Consider the following 19,292-nt stretch of genomic DNA (forward strand, 5'->3'; position numbering starts at 1 on the left):
CACCTCGCTTTTCAGACCGATGAGCTTTGTAAAAATCGACGCGTTTCAGAAAGGCGGGGCATAGAGGAGAAACAATAATGTACAGTATGTGGAAAATAATGTGTTTTTTGAACCTTAAACCACATAAACACATTGCATTACACCAAATACACAAAATAATGTTCTTTTTAGCAACATCATATGACCCCTTTAATCATCTTTTGTTGTGCTTTGAAGAAGTACACTAATTTGCTGACTAGCATACTAAAGCACATGTACTACTCAGGTACTTGATTATTTATTATTTGGCCATAACCATCACTCTTCATTATCAAATTTAAAGTGTTTTTTCCCCCTCTTGTTCCTTGCTCAGGCTGCTGCAGAACTGGTGGTCCCGGCGTAAGATGAAACGAGCAGGAGAGCAGAATAAGAGTAAAGAAGAGCTGCCGCAGTGGGATAGAGACTGGAACCTGCAGCCCATGAACGCACACGGCCTGGTGGACGAGTATCTGGAGATGGGTGAGTCCTGCTCGACAACACCTACTGTGAGATCTTTTGAAGTGCGTAATTTTCTGTCATGGTGAAGCCGAAGTTAGTTACCTAGTTTAAGTTAGTTAAACCGTCATGATAATAGCTGCCTTAATAATAACACATCTAAATTAATGTAACTGATGGTTGAAGATAACTGCTTTGCCCTCGAGTACTGAGATTTGTTACCACCACAGTAACACAAAAACATATTACAGTAAGTATATTCATCAGGGCGGCATGCTTGCAATGCATTGTGCAAGCGTTTGTGTGAGTGATTGCTTGTAATCTAGATGGGTTGCAAGTTTCGTCTGTTTTCTGTACAGTTCTACAGTTTGGTTTCACTACAATCTTTGTGGCGGCATTTCCTCTGGCTCCTCTGCTTGCTCTGCTCAACAACATCATCGAGATCCGATTAGACGCCTACAAGTTTGTCACGCAGTGGAGGAGACCGATGCCTGCTCGCGCTACTGACATCGGTTGGTCCTTTTCACCTCAATTAGCCTGGTGTCAGTTTATTCCAATCTAAATGCAAGAAACACAAGAGTTAACTTAATTTAGTCTGTTGTAAATATAGATTGTTAGCATGAATATTCACAATAAATAGGATACATCAATTCTTAATGTTCTTTAATGTAGCAAATTACTTTATAGATTCATGGGTTATCTGTTCTGACAAATGTCAATATATTTTGATTTGATAGATTTGTTTATTTATTTTTTTTAATTAGGTATCTGGCATGGTATCCTGGAGGGAATTGGAGTCGTGGCTGTCATAACAAATGCCTTCGTCATTGCCATCACTTCGGATTACATCCCTCGCTTTGTCTATGCTTTCAAATATGGGCCCTGTGTGGACAAGGGTTACCGACATGAGAAGTAAGATTTCAAAATAGCTGCGAGCAACAATTACAGGGCCAAACACACCAGTGGCATGTGCATTGTAAAGCTGAGCAGATTTATTTGGTTAGCATCTCTATTGGTGATGGGTGGTGGCCAAGATGGTTCAGCTTCACCTTTTGCATTATCAGTGCATTTCTGGGAAACTATTTTGAAAATCAGAAATTGACAGATTTTTATGGAATTTATCTGCATCAAGTCAAATTGGACTGACTGTATTTAGACATAAAATTATGAATTTGTGTGAATCTCTGTGTTCCTAATGCTGTGTATTTGCGTTTTGTGTGTCTTTACACAGATGTCTAAGAGGATACTTGAACAACAGCCTGTCTGTTTTTGATATGGGTGAATTGAAAAATGGGAGTTATCATCCTCGGTACTGCAGGTACGGCAACACTCATGCTACAGTTTCATGTTGTTATATGCTTGTTCTTCAGTTGGGTTTTGTCTTTTTCTCAAGGTAAATTTGTCTTATTCCCCTCTACAGGTATCGGGATTACAGAGCGCCTCCATGGAGTCCTGAACCCTATGATTTCACCCTGCAGTTCTGGCATGTTTTGGCTGCCAGATTAGCCTTCATCATAGTATTTGAGGTCAGTGCTATTTAACAATTTAACAATATTATCTTAGTAATGCTTTACACCATTAACAATCTCAGCCAACATTTCATGGGAGCCAGTGTAAGCACAAAAATGGACTTGAGGTATGGGCTCTTAATGGGTTTGTCCACAGGTTCCATGTAGGACCTATTTGAATAAGTCCATACTGGAGCTAATACAGACAAGACCGACAAGGAACTCATGGACAACCCCATTTAGAGCCAATACTGGAGCTAATTCAGACAAGACCGACAAGGAACTCATGTAAAACCCAATTTAGAGTCCATAATGGGGATAATTCAGATAGGGCCATCGTGGAATTCAAGTGGGGCTTATTCAGATAAGGATGATAAGGAACCTATGGACAAACCCATGTTGAGCCCATACCTCAAGTTCATATTGTGCCTACATCGGCCTCACCTTAAATTGTTGGCTTGGAGAAGCTATTTTGAAATTTTAGTTTGCAAAGCTACAAGCTATGTATAAGTAGTTAAAGTAAACCTGCTCTTTGATAAAGCTTACATGGTTCTAGTGCAAGGTTCTAGTGCAGGGGTCTCCAAACTCAGTCCTGGAGGGCCTGTGTCCTGCAGAGTTTAGCTCCAACTTGCCTCAACACACCTGCCTTGAAGTTTCTAGCATGCCTAGTAAGACCGTGATTAGCTCGTTCAGGTGTGTTTAATTAGGGTTGGAGCTAAACTCTGCAGGACACCGGCCCTCCAGGACCGAGTTTGGAGACCCCTGTTCTAGTGTAATGGAGGCCAGCTAGTACAGACTATGTGGGTAAACCTCATTTCCCTGGCCTCAGGAAGCACAATAGTGACTGGTATTAGAGGCTGCAGCTTTTAGAGTCCTTGTTAACGTGCCTGATTTCCATCGCTGTTCAGACTCCGCTTGGAGTGGTACAGTGGTGCCATGACCCGGATGGGAGTGAGGTTAGGAGGGTGAGTGTAACAGAGTCCAACTGGTATGTGATAACTACAGTATGCAGGTAAACCTCACTCTCCTGGCCTCAGGAGATGCATTAGCCACTGATGCAAGAAACTGAGGTTTTTAGCGTCATTGTTAACATGCCTGACTCCCATGCCAGCTATTGTCTATTCAAGCCATGCTTGGAGTGGGCAGAGAGGAACTGGTAACACTAGCGCAATGTATCAAATCTTGGGAGCCAGACTTTTGACTTTTGGCAAATAGACTTATTCTGGCAAAGAACCATGAGAATATGTTAATTTTGGAAAAAAATCTGTAGAATGTCCAAATAAGCAGTATTCTTAAAACAATATGAAAAAATACCTAAATCACCTATTACTACTGAAATTCTAAAGTGCTCATTGTCATGGGACTTTGATGGCACTGGTCTTCCTTCACACAAGGCTAATTTAGCTACTTCTCAGTATTGCAATGCAACCTAAGATTATTTCATGTTTGTGATTTTTCCATTATCTGTTATATTCTCCATAGCACCTGGTGTTTGGCATTAAGACCTTCATAGCCCATATGATTCCAGACATGCCCAAAGACCTGTGTGATCGCATGCGCAGGGAGAAATACCTGATGCAGGAGATGATGTATGAGACGGAACTGGAGCACCTGCAGAAAGAGCGGAAAAAGAATGGCAAACGTTATCACCATGAGTGGCCTTAGCCATGCCTGTCCATAAATACACAAAAAATGCCCACTGGAGAACCTCATACACTACCCACAAAAGCACATAAAGACTTGAGAGCGGCGAACAAGCGTCCTTGCAACATGCAAACCCGCAGCACATATGTGAATATGGACATTCATGTACAACCGTTCTGCTACCTTGGATAGCTAGCTTTATTGACTCCATGCATGGGCTGCCCACTTTTCATTGCTGTGACAAACCAGGGAGCGGTTTCAGCGTTTGGGGTCAAAACCTGATCTCCGGGTGGCCCTTTAGAGCCAGGAGTTGGCAGTTGTACTCTGCACCAAAGAGGTTCTTCTCAATCACATGATCCCTACCTGAGACCTCCGATTATCCTATATTTTCATACTGCTGAGTAGTTCTAAATCTTTAGTGATTGGCTACTTAAAGTTTTGGCTCATTAGCTAAAAGTAGCTATGAAAGCAGTCTGGCAAAATTATGGATTGGGATAAGGAAGTTTGAGAACCACTATACTAAAGAAAGTCATGACTGGGCGTTTTGTCGATAGAAATGTGTCTTGAGGGTATGGAATGAATGAGATTAGTTTGAAATCAAGCGGAAATTAAATAAATTGGATTTCCGAAAGCACAACTGCCTTCTTAATAGTCAACAAATGTGTGTGCCAGAGTACGCTGCAGAGCATGAAGGAGTTTCACTTCCGCAAACCACCGCTTTGTCCATGTGAAGCATCATCAACACTGAGATCAATGGATTACAGTGTTTTCTGACACACTGTAAACTCCAGTATGTAGGTGGGAAATATCATTCATTGAACACGCATCCTTCCCAGCATGGCCTGCAGTGGCGCTGCTCTTTCATCTGTGTTCTGTAGTAGTTCTGAATGGAGCACTTGTGCGGTTGGACTGTTTACTATGCAGATGAAGGGCTTTTGGAGTTCCTGTTTTCTGCTTGCCTACTTGTCTGCGTCTCTGTGCGTGGCAGCTATCATCCCGCTGTGAAGCAGTTCTCTACCTGGTGACCAGGCAACGTGAAGACGTTTACTTACGAACATATTTACCGATACGCCCTCTCTCTTCGCTTGCCAGCATCTCACATTGTGATTCTTGTTACAAAAGTGGTTTCTGGTAAAGGTTACCAAATAAAAATCAGTTTGTTTATGCAAATGAACAGTTTTTATGTACTGCATCGCCTTGAAAAGATATGCAGATCTGTCTTTCAGTACAATAAGTCATTTTGTGTAGGCAAAATAAATAAAACAAATAGCCAATATTGGCAAAATGGTGATATACTGTAAGTAACATGCATGATTTTTTTTAATTGCATGTTGTTTCTTTGTTTTTCATTATTTTATAAGACTATGTCCTTTGTTCATATGCCTGGTTTTGTAGCGTGTGTGAGCTGAATTGATGTGTGAGTGTGGCTGCGTTTGTTGCTCAGCTGTCATGAGTTTTGTGTTGCCATCGGCCTATGCGCAAGACAGTGGCTATCTTTCGAACAACATACTAGCATCTCTGCAATATATAGTATGTATGCTGTGAATTTTCTGTATGTGTAAAACACCCGAATGAATTACTACGTTTGCAAAAGTATTAAGCATACAACCCGAGTGAGCTGTGTGGAATGCAGTATCCCACATTGCAATGCTTTTGACTTAACCTACAGTACAATAGATTGATGCAGTGATGAAATACTTTTGTTCAGAATAATAGAACTGGAAGTGCTAAAATACTCCTTTCCAGGCTTTGGCCTACAGAAATACGCCATCCCCGTAGCACTCTATTTCCAGTGTGATTAATGTACTAGAAAAATGAAAAACCCTTCTTGATTCATTATTTGATTGGAACACCAAAAATTGATTATGAAAATGCGTATTTACTGTTTTTATTTTCATTCACTCCCGAATCAATAAGGTATGTAGCAACAATGTAGCATACTACTGTTTGAAGCATTTATTGTTGCATAATGGATGCTGTTTGACATACTAAAATAGTATGCAGTATACATAAACTGTGCAGTATGAAGTAAGCAGTAAGCTAGTGTTCCACTCCAAACATAGTCAACTACTGTAAAATATAAACATCACAGCATATGAATCTATCCACCATTATCCATACAGTTCAAGCTTAAACAGATGTGATGATAGAATTACCATTGGGACAGTGGACATGGAAGACAAATTCTGTTATTTTACATTACTCTTTTTTTTTTGTATAAATGTAAAATGTTGTATTTTCTTTTTTGGGGGGGCGTGTATGTGCGCATGTTTAAATATGTGTGTTCATAACTGTGTGTTTGCATGTGTGTGTGTGTGTGTGTGTGAGAGAGAGAGCAAGAGTTTTGTAAAGTCCCAGCATGCATCTCATTCTTACACAGTTTTTCAAAAGGCAATGACTATGTTCGAAATAGCATACTACCCAACTACTAATACTATTTTTTTTCAGTATGTATTATGTATAGCGTGCAAATAATGTGAATTTTGTATGCATGGAATATTCAGGCTTACTACATGTGCTATAATCTGCATTATAAAGCAGTGCTTGAGATACTGTCCCACAATGCAATATGTTCAACTTGACCTTACATTTCAGTGTGACATATGCACTAAAAGTAATATCAACCTTGATTTCTCAACTCATTCTCTGATCAGACTGAGGAAAAGTGCAATATAAGCGTGTTTATTTCAGAGAGATAACTAGATACCACTCAGTTTAATTGAGTTAAATATGCAATGTAATGTGTCATTGCATAAAGTGTTCTCTTTAACATACTTAAAAAATAGTGCACACATTACAGTACATACTGTGTGGTATGCAAGAAGTATTCAAGAAATACATTAGTATTCCATTTCGAACACAGTCAATGCATCTGTCCTCTTCAGGCCCTTTGAGTGTTTGCAGATGAGATATTTGTATCATATTTTCTTAGCTTGAATCAAGTATTGCTTTTGTAAGTACATATTTTTGCACTTTCCATTTGCATGGGTAAGACCCCATATGGGTACAGATATACACTCAAAAAACTCTTTAGATTGTGTTCTCGCTTCATAGATACTACACTGAAAAAAAGTTGACTTTAAGTTTAATTTCATGAAAGCACTTTAGGAGTGTATTTTTTCCCGTTACCTATATTTAGGATTCACATTCTAAATAAAAAATGTTAAAAAATATTACTGTGTAGTTTATTAGAACAGTGGTTCTCAACTGGTCAGTCGCAACTCAAAATTGGTCTCCGGTCTGTTCTGGTAAGTCTATTGACAGGAGGGAAAAACATGATAAACGCAAATAATAAAATGCACCAGTTTTGGTACTGTGTTGGGTCGCCATTTTGGTCCTGAATAAAAACCAGTCGAGAATCACTGTATTAGAGACTAAAGTATGCTTTGATGATTTATGTGTTATGGATGTTAAGCAGGACCAGAATTTCATCAATAGAATGGAAATGTGAGGCTGATCTGAAACAGGAAGTAGTCTCTACTATGATACACCATTCTCTTGGTGTACTGTAATCTATGCATGACCTCATTGAGGAGCCCAGTCCATCTAGGGCTCTTGACAAACCTTTGTGTATTTGTGCACTTTTTACTGTGAAGTGTGCATGGCCTTTATCTGCTTAAACCGGAGAAGACTGACCTGAGATCAGTACATGTTGTAGTGGTTCTTCGTCATGAATGATCAGCTGTTAATGGCCTTGTGGTGATCTCATTAACATTAATTTACAGGCTATTGGACAACAAATGTTATTCAGGTTTTATCAAATACACTTGATTGTGTGTAAAATGTCTTCATTGAAAATGCCTGTCATAAGTACATGAAACAATAAAGATGTTTATAATGATCAACAGCATGTATTATACCACTATAGTCAGTGCTTAATCTTACACAGACTCACTGCATTTTATTCGAATATTGACTCGATTCCTGCAACATCAGTTATTAGTCAAAACAATGTAATTGCTAGTATTATTAAAGTTGGGTGGTTAAAGTTGGAGTTTTTGGATGTTATTTTGCTGACATCGAATTTGAATTCAAAGTGCCCCTATTATGGGTAATAAAAGGTTCATATTTTGGTTTTGGGAGTCCCCAACAACAGGTTGACATGCATGCAAGGTCAAAAAACACTTTCATTGTCTTATAATATGCATTTATTTTTAATAAATAAAATGTTATTAACATTTATTAAAATTTTATTACAGTCCAGGAGCTGGACTGGACACCATTGGTCTTAAGAAACATGCTCATAATTTCTCTCTGATATTATGGTTAGATCATGGCCACTGGCAGTAGGTGCAGTAGGGTTGAAAGATGAAAATTGTCAGGTGCAAGGATTGGGAATTAAAGTTTGGAATAACGTTTAAAGCTGAAGATGGTTCAAATCCAGTGGGATTTTAGAGATAGTTCACCCAAAAAAGAAAATTATGTCATTAATTACTCACCCTCATGTCGTTCCAAACCTGTAAGAACGTTCATCTTCAGAACACAAATTAAGATATTTTTGATGAAATCCAGGAGCTTTCTCATCTTCTATAGACTGCAACTACCATGTTCAAGGCCATCAGAGATAGTAAGGACATCATTAAAATTAGTGATGGGACAGTTGATACAGCGGCTTTCAAAGCACTATTGTATCACACACTGTGCCGATGCTTGTATCGAAATGACAACATCACATGATTGATGACGTTTGAAGCTTCGAACGTCATGCAGTATCGGAAGGTGGGGACAGTTGGTTTGAAAAAAATCAGCGCTTCTCATGACTCTTGTGTTTGACTTTACTTTGACTTGGTTGTGTGTGTGTCTCTGTGTGTGTGTGTATGTGTACACTTATTTGGGATTCTGTAGAATAGTTTAGAATAAACTCAACACCAGACTGAATGCACGTCACACCTCTATTGCATTTTATCATGTTCTAACTGGGGTCTCAGAGACCCCAAACAGCTCACACAAAATATTTTTGCTGCTACTCACGTCAATTATTAATTATAATCACACACTTGTATATTTTATATTATTGATCAATATGTGAATGACATTAAAAACTTTTTCAAACTATCCTTTGGGTTAAGGCTAGATGGCATACAGCAAAAACTACTGGGCATGCGCACATCAATATAGCATAATTTTTATCTTACTGTTCAAAAACTTTTGACTGGTAGTGTAGGCTGATTAGTCTGATATATTGAAACAAATGTGCTTTAGGCAATATAAAGAGTAAGAGTTGCTGCAGAAAAAAAATAAAAAATTAGCAACAACAAAAACATGTTGCTGGAGACAGGCTTTTGAACATGCAAACTGATTGTCTGCCAGCAGGAGGCGCTTTGAAAGTGGTAGAACTAGCGGTTTCCCCAGTAACGGCTGTAATCAAAGCAGCTCCGCTCATGAACGCTTCTTTATCCGATAAAATGAAAATGCCATCGAAACGTTTTCTGAAGACAGTCCTTTCCTTTCAGAGATACATTCACATAAAACACCCGCGACGTGTTTTGATTTTGAAACGTGTAGTGCTCATGTTTATTAAATTAAGTCAAACGTCACAAATAAATCAATGTATGGGAAACACTGGTAATGTATATCGAAATATCGGAAATGTGTTTAAAAATCATATCACCGTTATTGAAAAAAAATTATATCGCGATACATATTGACATTGAATTATTGTCCAGCCCTAGGTTGGGGTAGATGTAGACGTTAATAAAACACAATCTAATAGGTATAAAATTCAATTTACTTCCGATTTTTCCTGTATCCCTTCTAGCCACAACCCATCCTCTGCTCCGCGATGTTTTGTTAGATTTGGTGGAGAAGCCAAGTCTGATCACCAGATGTCGCTAATGCGCACTGTGTTAAAAGCTTCGAGTAATGAACCGTTTTTTGGCACAATTTTATGAAAGCCTCAAACGGTTTAGAAAGCCTCGGTTTCCCATCACTAATTAAAATAGTTCATGTGACATCAGTGGTCCAACCTTAATTTTATGAAGCCATGAGAATACTTTTTGTGCGCAAAGAAAACTAAAATAACAATTGTATTAAACACTCTCAACTGGACTGAATTATTCAATGACAGCATTTGCATTTTTGGGTGGACTAACCCTTTAATTTCTGATTCACCACAATTGTTTCACGATGCAAATCTTTCATCTGGGACAGCTGAAAATCGTACAGTGTGTCTCGGGCTTTAGGACTAGGCTTCAGACTTTTTGTGCGCAAAGAAAACTAAAATAACAATTGTATTAAACACTTTCTGAACTGGACTGAATTATTCAATGACAGCATTTGCATTTTTGGGTGGACTAACCCTTTAATTTCTGATTCACCACAATTGTTTCACGATGCAAATCTTTCATCTGGGACAGCTGAAAATCGTACAGTGTGTCTCGGGCTTTAGGACTAGGCTTCAGAACTAAGCAAAGATGTTGATACAGGAGTACAGTCTTACTGGCAAAATCACAGTCATCTTGAATAACGTTCAATACTCCTCTGATGACACCACATGATTTTATTGTTTATAGTTCTAATATAAAGGCTATTAATGTGACTCCTTTATCCGTGTTTACATGTAAAGCAAAAAAAACTGTATGCATACAAGAATTGTACAAAATATGTATGTATCATAGAGTTGGATGTCACTTTTCTGTAATTGTATCTTTTAAATTAAATAGTTGATGTATTCTTTGACTTCATTTAACATTTTCTATATGTTTATGTGGTCAAAAAGTTAAAGCTTTGCTTGAACTTGACTAGTTTCATTATGGTCAAAAGCGGCATTAGTGTAACCGTTTTCATGCAGGTTATCATTATCACTCTTGACCTTCTCCTCCATTTTTATAACCCCTTCCATGTCTGTATGTTTCTCCCATGCCATGCCAAAGTCTCCCAAATCCTAAGAGAAGCAGAGAAAGGTTGAGTTTGCATTCAAAATACTCAAATCCAGTCTAACTGATGCTCTTCACCTCTTTGTCTTCACTAAAGTCTGCGTGTATGAATTTCTCAGAGCAGAAGCAGATGACGTCCTTCACTGATCGAGTCAGTCCTGGCTTTACCTTTTTGGGATCCATTGGTCCTGTAGACACCAGAATGACAGTTTTACAATACTTTCTCAACATTGAATCCTCCCTCAGTTCAGCAAGAACATTTATTGAATCAAAAATTGGTTCCTCCAGAGAGCTTAAAGGGTTAGTTCACCCAAAAATGAAAATTCTGTCATTAATTACTCACCCTCATGATGTTCCAAACCAGTAAGGCCTTCGTTCATCTTCGGAACACAAATTAAGATATTTTTGATGGAGTCTGAGAGCTGTTTGACCCTCCATAGAAAGCAAGGATATTACCACGATCAACGCACAGAAAGGTAGTAGGACATCGGTAAAATAGTCCAGTTGACATCAGGGGTTCAACCGTAATTTTACGAAACTACGAGAATACTTTTTGTGTGCAAAGAAAACAATAATAACATAATTTATTCAACAATTCTTCTCCCCGACTTACCGTCTTCTGACATTTTGGAGAGTACCACAGAACGTAATCAACGTAATGAGCTTTGTTTACGTTAAGCATGTGCGCACTGTCTACTGAACGTAAACAATGCTGATTACGTTGATTATGTTCAGGAGTACTCTCCAAAATGGTGGAAAACGGTAACGGATCTCCTTGCTATGTTTCTGTGCGTTGATCATGGTAATATCATTGCTGTCTATGGAGGGTCAGACAGCTCTGAACTACCCCTTTAATGTTTCTGATTGTCCAAAGAGTTGAGCAACTTGGCTCATTCAGTCACACTGAAGTAATATGCATGATGTAACACAAATATTATAGCTGTATCCTTATTCACATAGTACAGTATGTGTAAATGATCGCAAAATGGTTGTGTCACTTTAAATTTGTTCTGAGCATGTTACGTGCTTTACGCAGTAGGTAACGCAAAGTAGTCAGATCAGCAGAGAGGAGAGCGAAGATTCATCTTCCTCCAAAGTGCATGAAGAAAAAATTTAGTTTTATGGTGAACTGTGCCTTGATTCTGCTCAATTTCAACCTAGTACCCTTTGGTAAAGCGGAGCGAGGTATGTGAAGTTGACGCATGTTACGTTTTGTAATTTATTTCAAAGTCATATTAGCTTGTTTGTATGTATATGTTAATCGTGAGCTCTGCTTGTTAATTAGTTCTTTCAAACTGCCTTTATTCATGTCATTGTTTATTTTTTCATCTGTTTCTCTGTAAATGTGTACTTTATTTATGATATTTTTCTGTATACGAGTTGTATGTATTGGTTTTGTTGTTTCTTTGTGTAGTTTCAAGTTTAATGGGCGAAATAAAGAAAGAAGCACCCATCAGAAACTCTCTTTGTTCCGTTTATGGATGCTAATGTGCAGCTACAGTATGTGTCTTAAATAGTAAGCAAATTAAGTTTGCCATGCTCCAAACGTTTGCTACACAGAACTTTGAATTCTCCCACCCCTTGATTCTGCTCAATTTCAACCTAGTACCTTTTGGTAAAGCGGAGCGAGGTATGTGAAGTTGACGTATGTTACGTTTTGTAATTTATTTCAAAGTCATATTAGCTTGTTTGTATGTATATGTTAATCGTGAGCTCTGCTTGTTAATTAGTTCTTTCAAACTGCCTTTATTCATGTCATTGTTTATTTTTTCATCTGTTTCTCTGTAAATGTGTACTTTATTTATGATATTTTTCTGTATACGAGTTGTATGTATTGGTTTTGTTGTTTCTTTGTGTAGTTTCAAGTTTAATGGGCGAAATAAAGAAAGAAGCACCCATCAGAAACTCTCTTTGTTCCGTTTATGGATGCTAATGTGCAGCTACAGTATGTGTCTTAAATAGTAAGCAAATTAAGTTTGCCATGCTCCAAACGTTTGCTACACAGAACTTTGAATTCTCCCACCTCCACTTGAAAATAACCATTGGAATTTCATCTTGACAGCGACTTCAAACGATGATTTATGTTGAAGTCAGAGTTGATCGATCTGCCCAAACGTTATTAGCCAAAATACTGCATGTTAGCTTGCTTATTTTGCTCAAGAGCATGATCTATCTTATACTCACAAGAAACTATGCTTCTAACCACAAGTCAAGAGCTGTAGTTCCAACCACACAACTTTTTTTGCAATGCTGTTTTGTGAATGTTTAGTGGAACCATGGTTTGGGGAAACACTTTGGGGAATCATTGACCTATGCTAGTAATGACGGAACTTGCAACTGTTTTTAGTGAAAGAAACCTTGACTAACGTTATTTGTGTATGAATAAATGTATGTATGACCCCTTTAAAATAACTTTGTTTGATTTTACAGTTCTCATGAGCTTCTGCGGTATGCATTGTGCCTTCAATGAGACCAGCAGTTCTTTTCATTCTTAGACAGTCTATAACTCGAAGTGTTTTGATGCTGTCAGTAAAAGCTAATGAAATGTTGCTCTCACCCGTCAGCAGTGTGATGAGTAGACCTGCTGCTACAGTGCCAATAAAGCCCACTGCACTATAGTACAGATAGGACATGGAGTACCATGAATCAGCCAGCCAATACCTGAACACAAGACAGAGACCTTATAATGAAGGTGCATTACTGCAGCATGATTGCATTTGTACTGTAAAAAATAGGACTGTCTGTTGATTTTTATATTATATTATACAAAAAAGGTTAATCAAATTCATTTATTTCTTGTAAGAATGGGTCATTTTTACTCATCTGTGATCACTTTTATAGAATTTCCATTATTTTTTCTAGGATAACTGAGTGCACTCTTGTACCCCATGAAATGGTTTGACAAACATAAAACATTTTTGTGTGTGATCAAAAGCTTAGAAGTTATTTTTTATTTATTTTTACAAAATATTTTCTGTGTAAATGAATATGCTTTACTCATTGCTTTAATATAAAATGTATTATAAAATACTAATTAAGAAATTATTCAAAAATCTTTTCAGTAATTACCTATAAGATTTAAAATGTCAAATTAGGAGTCTTTATTAAACATTAAATATTGTAAAAATATACAAAAATTAAACATCCCAAACATTCTGTTGTTCAGTCCAACAATTCGTTATTCATGACGACTCTGGTATGAAAGTTTAGATCAACCTTTATGTTAGTGACAGGAAACAGGATTCCCAGAGAAAACAGGCCCAGCATTGGGCCTCCGCACATGCCGTGGATACTAAGGGCCGCCTGAGGCACAAGAGGAGAAAGACGCTTAGTGACAGGAAATTAAGCAGGAACAGATCATCCCGGCCCATATGAGAATCACATGATACCTGCACAATTCCTCCCATATATGATGCAGCCACAGCCATAGTAGTGCAGGCCACACCGAACACCACACCTGAACATCAGCACACAGTCAGAAGTGTTAGTCATATTTAGTAGTTCTCTCCAAGTCAAGCATCACTATTGCTATTCTTTATATTTTGTACAAACCTGTAGCCCTAAGTTTGAAAATTAGGGACATCACACACCGTTTGTGCAGTGGATATAAATGATATCCAAAATGTGTTAATTAAAGGAGCAATTAGCCAATTTTCAAACAATTCTAGCAACGTCTAAAGACCAGAATAAGTGGTATAACTGATGGCGAGTTTTTTGTGTTTTAATTATATTAGCTCTTGATTTCTTGATTTGGAGCTATGTTTGATTTATCAACCTCCCATTGTGATTTATTATTTATTTATTTTATATTTATTTAATTGAATGTGCACTTGTAGTTTACTAGTACAATTTACAAAAAAAAATTTATTTGCAGATAATAGAAGATTAATGAAATAAAAGTCCACTTAAGTGTACATAGAGTACATTTTCATGACTGTTTTTCTATACTATAAACACTTTGACAACCATACTAAAGCACATATGTGACCCTGGACCACAAAACCAGTCATAAGGGTAAATTTTTCAAATGAATAAGCTTCCATTGATGTGTGGTTTGTTAGGATCGGACAATATTTGGCCGAGATACAACAATTTGAAAATATGGAATCTGAGGGAGCAAAAAAAAATTGCCTTTAAAGTTGTCAAAATGAAGTTCTTAGCAATGCATATTACTAATCAAAAATTAAGTTTTAATATATTTACAGTAGGAAATTTACAAAATATCTTCATGGAACATGATCTTTATTTATTATCCTAATGATTTTTGGCATAAAAGAAAAATCTATAATTTTGACCCATACAATTATAGTACAGATAGGACATGGAGTACCATGAATCAGCCAGCCAATACCTGAACACAAGACAGAGACCTTATAATGAAGGTGCATTACTGCAGCATGATTGCATTTGTACTGTAAAAAATAGGACTGTCTGTTGATTTTTATATTATATTATACAAAAAAGGTTAATCAAATTCATTTATTTCTTGTAAGAATGGGTCATTTTTACTCATCTGTGATCACTTTTATAGAATTTCCATTATTTTTTCTAGGATAACTGAGTGCACTCTTGTACCCCATGAAATGGTTTGACAAACAATTTTCTTTCAACAAAAAGTGGGGTCTTAAATTTCTTTTAATGTACTCTGACTCCGGGAGAATGGTAGAAGCACATTGCACCTGTCAGAGGTGAGAGCGCTCGCGGTGACTGATGTCTGGTTGGATCCATCAGCTGTGAGGTTGAAGTTACAGCCTGCAGTGTTGAGTTCGAGTGGACGTGTGTTATTGCTGGGTGCTGGATAAATGAAAGCCCCCACACCGACCCAGAACGAGAGAGTGATGCCCACGATCAGACCCCCAGCTGCCCCCTAAAGAGAAAACCACAAATCACAGAGGATGTGAACTATATTAACATCAGTGATGAACAAATTAAAAATGTATTAATGTTTTTACTTTTTTTTTTTTTGTCTGATCTTGAATATAATACACACTATAGTCCACATGCAAAGTTTTATATTGGTATTCATAATGGTGACATTATTTATACCCTTATATTTTCATGTTTTCTAAAGGGGATTCTTCAGGTAATTAGAAAAAATGCTTACAAATGAAACAAGCGTTAGAAAATAAAAGCTTTTTGTCTTAAAAATTTGAATCTTGTTAAATGTTGATTTACATATACTATATAGAAAATTATATATATATATATACAGAATAAGTGGTATAACTGATGGCGAGTTTTTTGTGTTTTAATTATATTAGCTCTTGATTTCTTGATTTGGAGCTATGTTTGATTTATCAACCTCCCATTGTGATTTATTATTTATTTATTTTATATTTATTTAATTGAATGTGCACTTGTAGTTTACTAGTACAATTTACAAAAAAAAATTTATTTGCAGATAATAGAAGATTAATGAAATAAAAGTCCACTTAAGTGTACATAGAGTACATTTTCATGACTGTTTTTCTATACTATAAACACTTTGACAACCATACTAAAGCACATATGTGACCCTGGACCACAAAACCAGTCATAAGGGTAAATTTTTCAAATGAATAAGCTTCCATTGATGTGTGGTTTGTTAGGATCGGACAATATTTGGCCGAGATACAACAATTTGAAAATATGGAATCTGAGGGAGCAAAAAAAAATTGCCTTTAAAGTTGTCAAAATGAAGTTCTTAGCAATGCATATTACTAATCAAAAATTAAGTTTTAATATATTTAAAACAGGCCCAGCATTGGGCCTCCGCACATGCCGTGGATACTAAGGGCCGCCTGAGGCACAAGAGGAGAAAGACGCTTAGTGACAGGAAATTAAGCAGGAACAGATCATCCCGGCCCATATGAGAATCACATGATACCTGCACAATTCCTCCCATATATGATGCAGCCACAGCCATAGTAGTGCAGGCCACACCGAACACCACACCTGAACATCAGCACACAGTCAGAAGTGTTAGTCATATTTAGTAGTTCTCTCCAAGTCAAGCATCACTATTGCTATTCTTTATATTTTGTACAAACCTGTAGCCCTAAGTTTGAAAATTAGGGACATCACACACCGTTTGTGCAGTGGATATAAATGATATCCAAAATGTGTTAATTAAAGGAGCAATTAGCCAATTTTCAAACAATTCTAGCAACGTCTAAAGACCAGAATAAGTGGTATAACTGATGGCGAGTTTTTTGTGTTTTAATTATATTAGCTCTTGATTTCTTGATTTGGAGCTATGTTTGATTTATCAACCTCCCATTGTGATTTATTATTTATTTATTTTATATTTATTTAATTGAATGTGCACTTGTAGTTTACTAGTACAATTTACAAAAAAAAATTTATTTGCAGATAATAGAAGATTAATGAAATAAAAGTCCACTTAAGTGTACATAGAGTACATTTTCATGACTGTTTTTCTATACTATAAACACTTTGACAACCATACTAAAGCACATATGTGACCCTGGACCACAAAACCAGTCATAAGGGTAAATTTTTCAAATGAATAAGCTTCCATTGATGTGTGGTTTGTTAGGATCGGACAATATTTGGCCGAGATACAACAATTTGAAAATATGGAATCTGAGGGAGCAAAAAAAAATTGCCTTTAAAGTTGTCAAAATGAAGTTCTTAGCAATGCATATTACTAATCAAAAATTAAGTTTTAATATATTTACAGTAGGAAATTTACAAAATATCTTCATGGAACATGATCTTTATTTATTATCCTAATGATTTTTGGCATAAAAGAAAAATCTATAATTTTGACCCATACAATGGGTATTGCTATTGCTACAAATATACCCCAGCGACTTAAGACTGCTTTTGTGCTCCAGGGTCACATATAAAGCAACTGATTATAAAGTAATTTTAACTCGCCTTATATCTGAATATATTTAAAACATGCTAAATTTGTAATGAACTTCATCATTACCATTACAAATGTGCAATTACTAATAATTTAAAATTCATGACATTCGGCAATACATTTTAACTATTTTTCAAAGACGATAGAATTATGAAACTACATATAAAGATGTACTGAAGTCCTACTTATGGAAGTAAAAAAAAAAAAAACTCTTAAATTCAAAACTAATTGCAATTAAAATATATTTAAACAATAATATAGTTGCATTTAATTACTGTTAGCATCCGATTAAAGTCCGAAAACTGTACATTTAGTGTGCACTGAAGTATATTATTTTATTATTTTCATAATAAGCACTCTTTTGAAAGTATGCTAAAGTCTGGCCTCCAAGATCAATCAAATCTGCAAATGTCATCCATTTAAAGGGATACTCCACCCCAAAATGAAAATTTTGTCATTAATCACTTACCCCCATGTCGTTCCAAACCCGTAAAAGCTTCATTCATCTTCGGAACACAAATTAAGATATTTTGGATGAAAATCGGGAGGCTTGTGACTGTCCCATTGACTGCCAAGTAAATTTTCAACAATTCGCGTCACCGTAGCGCCATTTTGGAGAGTATCCATTGAATGTAAACTGCGTATGCTGTTCATGCTGTTCTTGTCAGCCGTACCACACTGATACGTTTTCTACGTTTATTTACGCTTTGATTTGAACTAAAACAGCGCATCCGTGTGGTGCGGCTGACACAGAAGAGCGTACACAGTTCGTGTTCAGTGGATACTCTCCAAAATGGCGCAACAGTGACGCGGAGGAGACGAATTGTTGAATAAAGTCGTTATTTGTGTTTTCGTTGCGTACAAAAAGTATTCTCGTCGCTTCATAAAATTCAGATTGAACCACTGATGGCAGTTGGACTATTTTGACGATGTCTTTCATACTTTTCTGAACCCTGACATTGTAATTTACTTGGCAGTCAATGGGACAGTCACAAGCCTCCCGATTTTCATCCAAAATATCTTAATTTGTGTTCCGAAGACGAACTAAGCTTTTAGGGGTTTGAAACGACATGGGGGTAAAGTGATTAATGACAAAATTTTAATTTTGGGGTGGAGTAACCCTTTAACAACATAAACCATAGTATTAAAACTGTTCAATGTATTATGAATTTCAACAGAAGTGACTGTTTATTATTTATGTAATGAAGTAAGAGTAACCACTGCAGGTGTTATGTTGCATCATTCATCTTTAATTTTGAGATCCCGCCCTTCCGGGGAGATTTGTAAATTTGATGGGTCTGGCTTATGGTGTCCGCTTCCAGCTATTTTTAGCTGTACAAAACAGCTGGTTTTGTTGCTTGAAATTGCAAATTGGTGTGTCTTTACATTTTATTTTAATGTGTTATCTAAATGAACGTACTGGTTTGTAGTGCAAACAGTTTTACCGTTTACTGCACTTTGTTATTTCCCTATGGCGGCTAATGATCCGGAAGTCTCGCACATTCACAGAAAATGGCTTACTTCCACGTTGAAGAATAAAGTGGAGTAGGGGGATTCACGCTGCGTCCCAAAGTGCTCTGGTTTAATCTAAAATACGGAAAACAAAGTTTCTTCATGTAAAAGCATTTACACAACACCTTTTTCAACTAAAACCAGAAAACTTTTTACGTATTTTGGCCGTTCATTTACACAAAATCAGTGTTTTCGGGGCCTGGAAATGCAAACTTTTGAAAATGATTTTCAAAGTGCAAGTTTTGATAAAATGATACCGTTATCGTGTGTAAACTATGAAAGTGTGAATGTGTGAAAACGGTGACATCATGCGCATGCGTATTATCCGTTCCATATATAGCAGGGGTGCCCAAACTCGGTCCTGGAGGGCCGGTGTCCTGAAGAGTTTAGCTCCAACCCCAATTAAAC

The 19,292-nt window shown here is 36.8% G+C and overlaps 2 protein-coding genes across 3 annotated transcripts in view; one reads left to right on the top strand and one right to left on the bottom strand.

Moving 5' to 3' along the window:
• LOC107677449 (anoctamin-3-like) overlaps positions 1–5,827 on the top strand; it is a 76,152-nt gene extending 70,325 nt beyond the window's left edge. For both annotated transcript variants that reach the window (XM_016472358.1, XM_016472367.1), the window contains 6 exons: positions 353–498; positions 834–986; positions 1,239–1,386; positions 1,706–1,792; positions 1,895–2,000; positions 3,465–5,827. In XM_016472358.1, coding sequence (XP_016327844.1) covers positions 353–498; positions 834–986; positions 1,239–1,386; positions 1,706–1,792; positions 1,895–2,000; positions 3,465–3,647 — 823 coding nt within the window. In that variant the 3' untranslated portion in view covers positions 3,648–5,827. The remainder of the gene's footprint in view (positions 1–352; positions 499–833; positions 987–1,238; positions 1,387–1,705; positions 1,793–1,894; positions 2,001–3,464) is intronic.
• A 4,517-nt stretch (positions 5,828–10,344) lies between these two features.
• LOC107677464 (sodium-coupled monocarboxylate transporter 2-like) overlaps positions 10,345–19,292 on the bottom strand; it is an 18,420-nt gene continuing 9,472 nt past the window's right edge. Inside the window, 6 exon segments of the mRNA XM_016472378.1 lie at positions 10,345–10,509; positions 10,580–10,689; positions 13,059–13,162; positions 15,181–15,384; positions 16,205–16,281; positions 16,368–16,435. Coding sequence (XP_016327864.1) covers positions 10,345–10,509; positions 10,580–10,689; positions 13,059–13,162; positions 15,181–15,384; positions 16,205–16,281; positions 16,368–16,435 — 728 coding nt within the window.

The sequence above is a fragment of the Sinocyclocheilus anshuiensis genome, unplaced genomic scaffold (genome assembly GCF_001515605.1).
Source record: "Sinocyclocheilus anshuiensis isolate Anshui unplaced genomic scaffold, SAMN03320099.WGS_v1.1 scaffold1701, whole genome shotgun sequence".
Taxonomy (NCBI): domain Eukaryota; kingdom Metazoa; phylum Chordata; class Actinopteri; order Cypriniformes; family Cyprinidae; genus Sinocyclocheilus; species Sinocyclocheilus anshuiensis.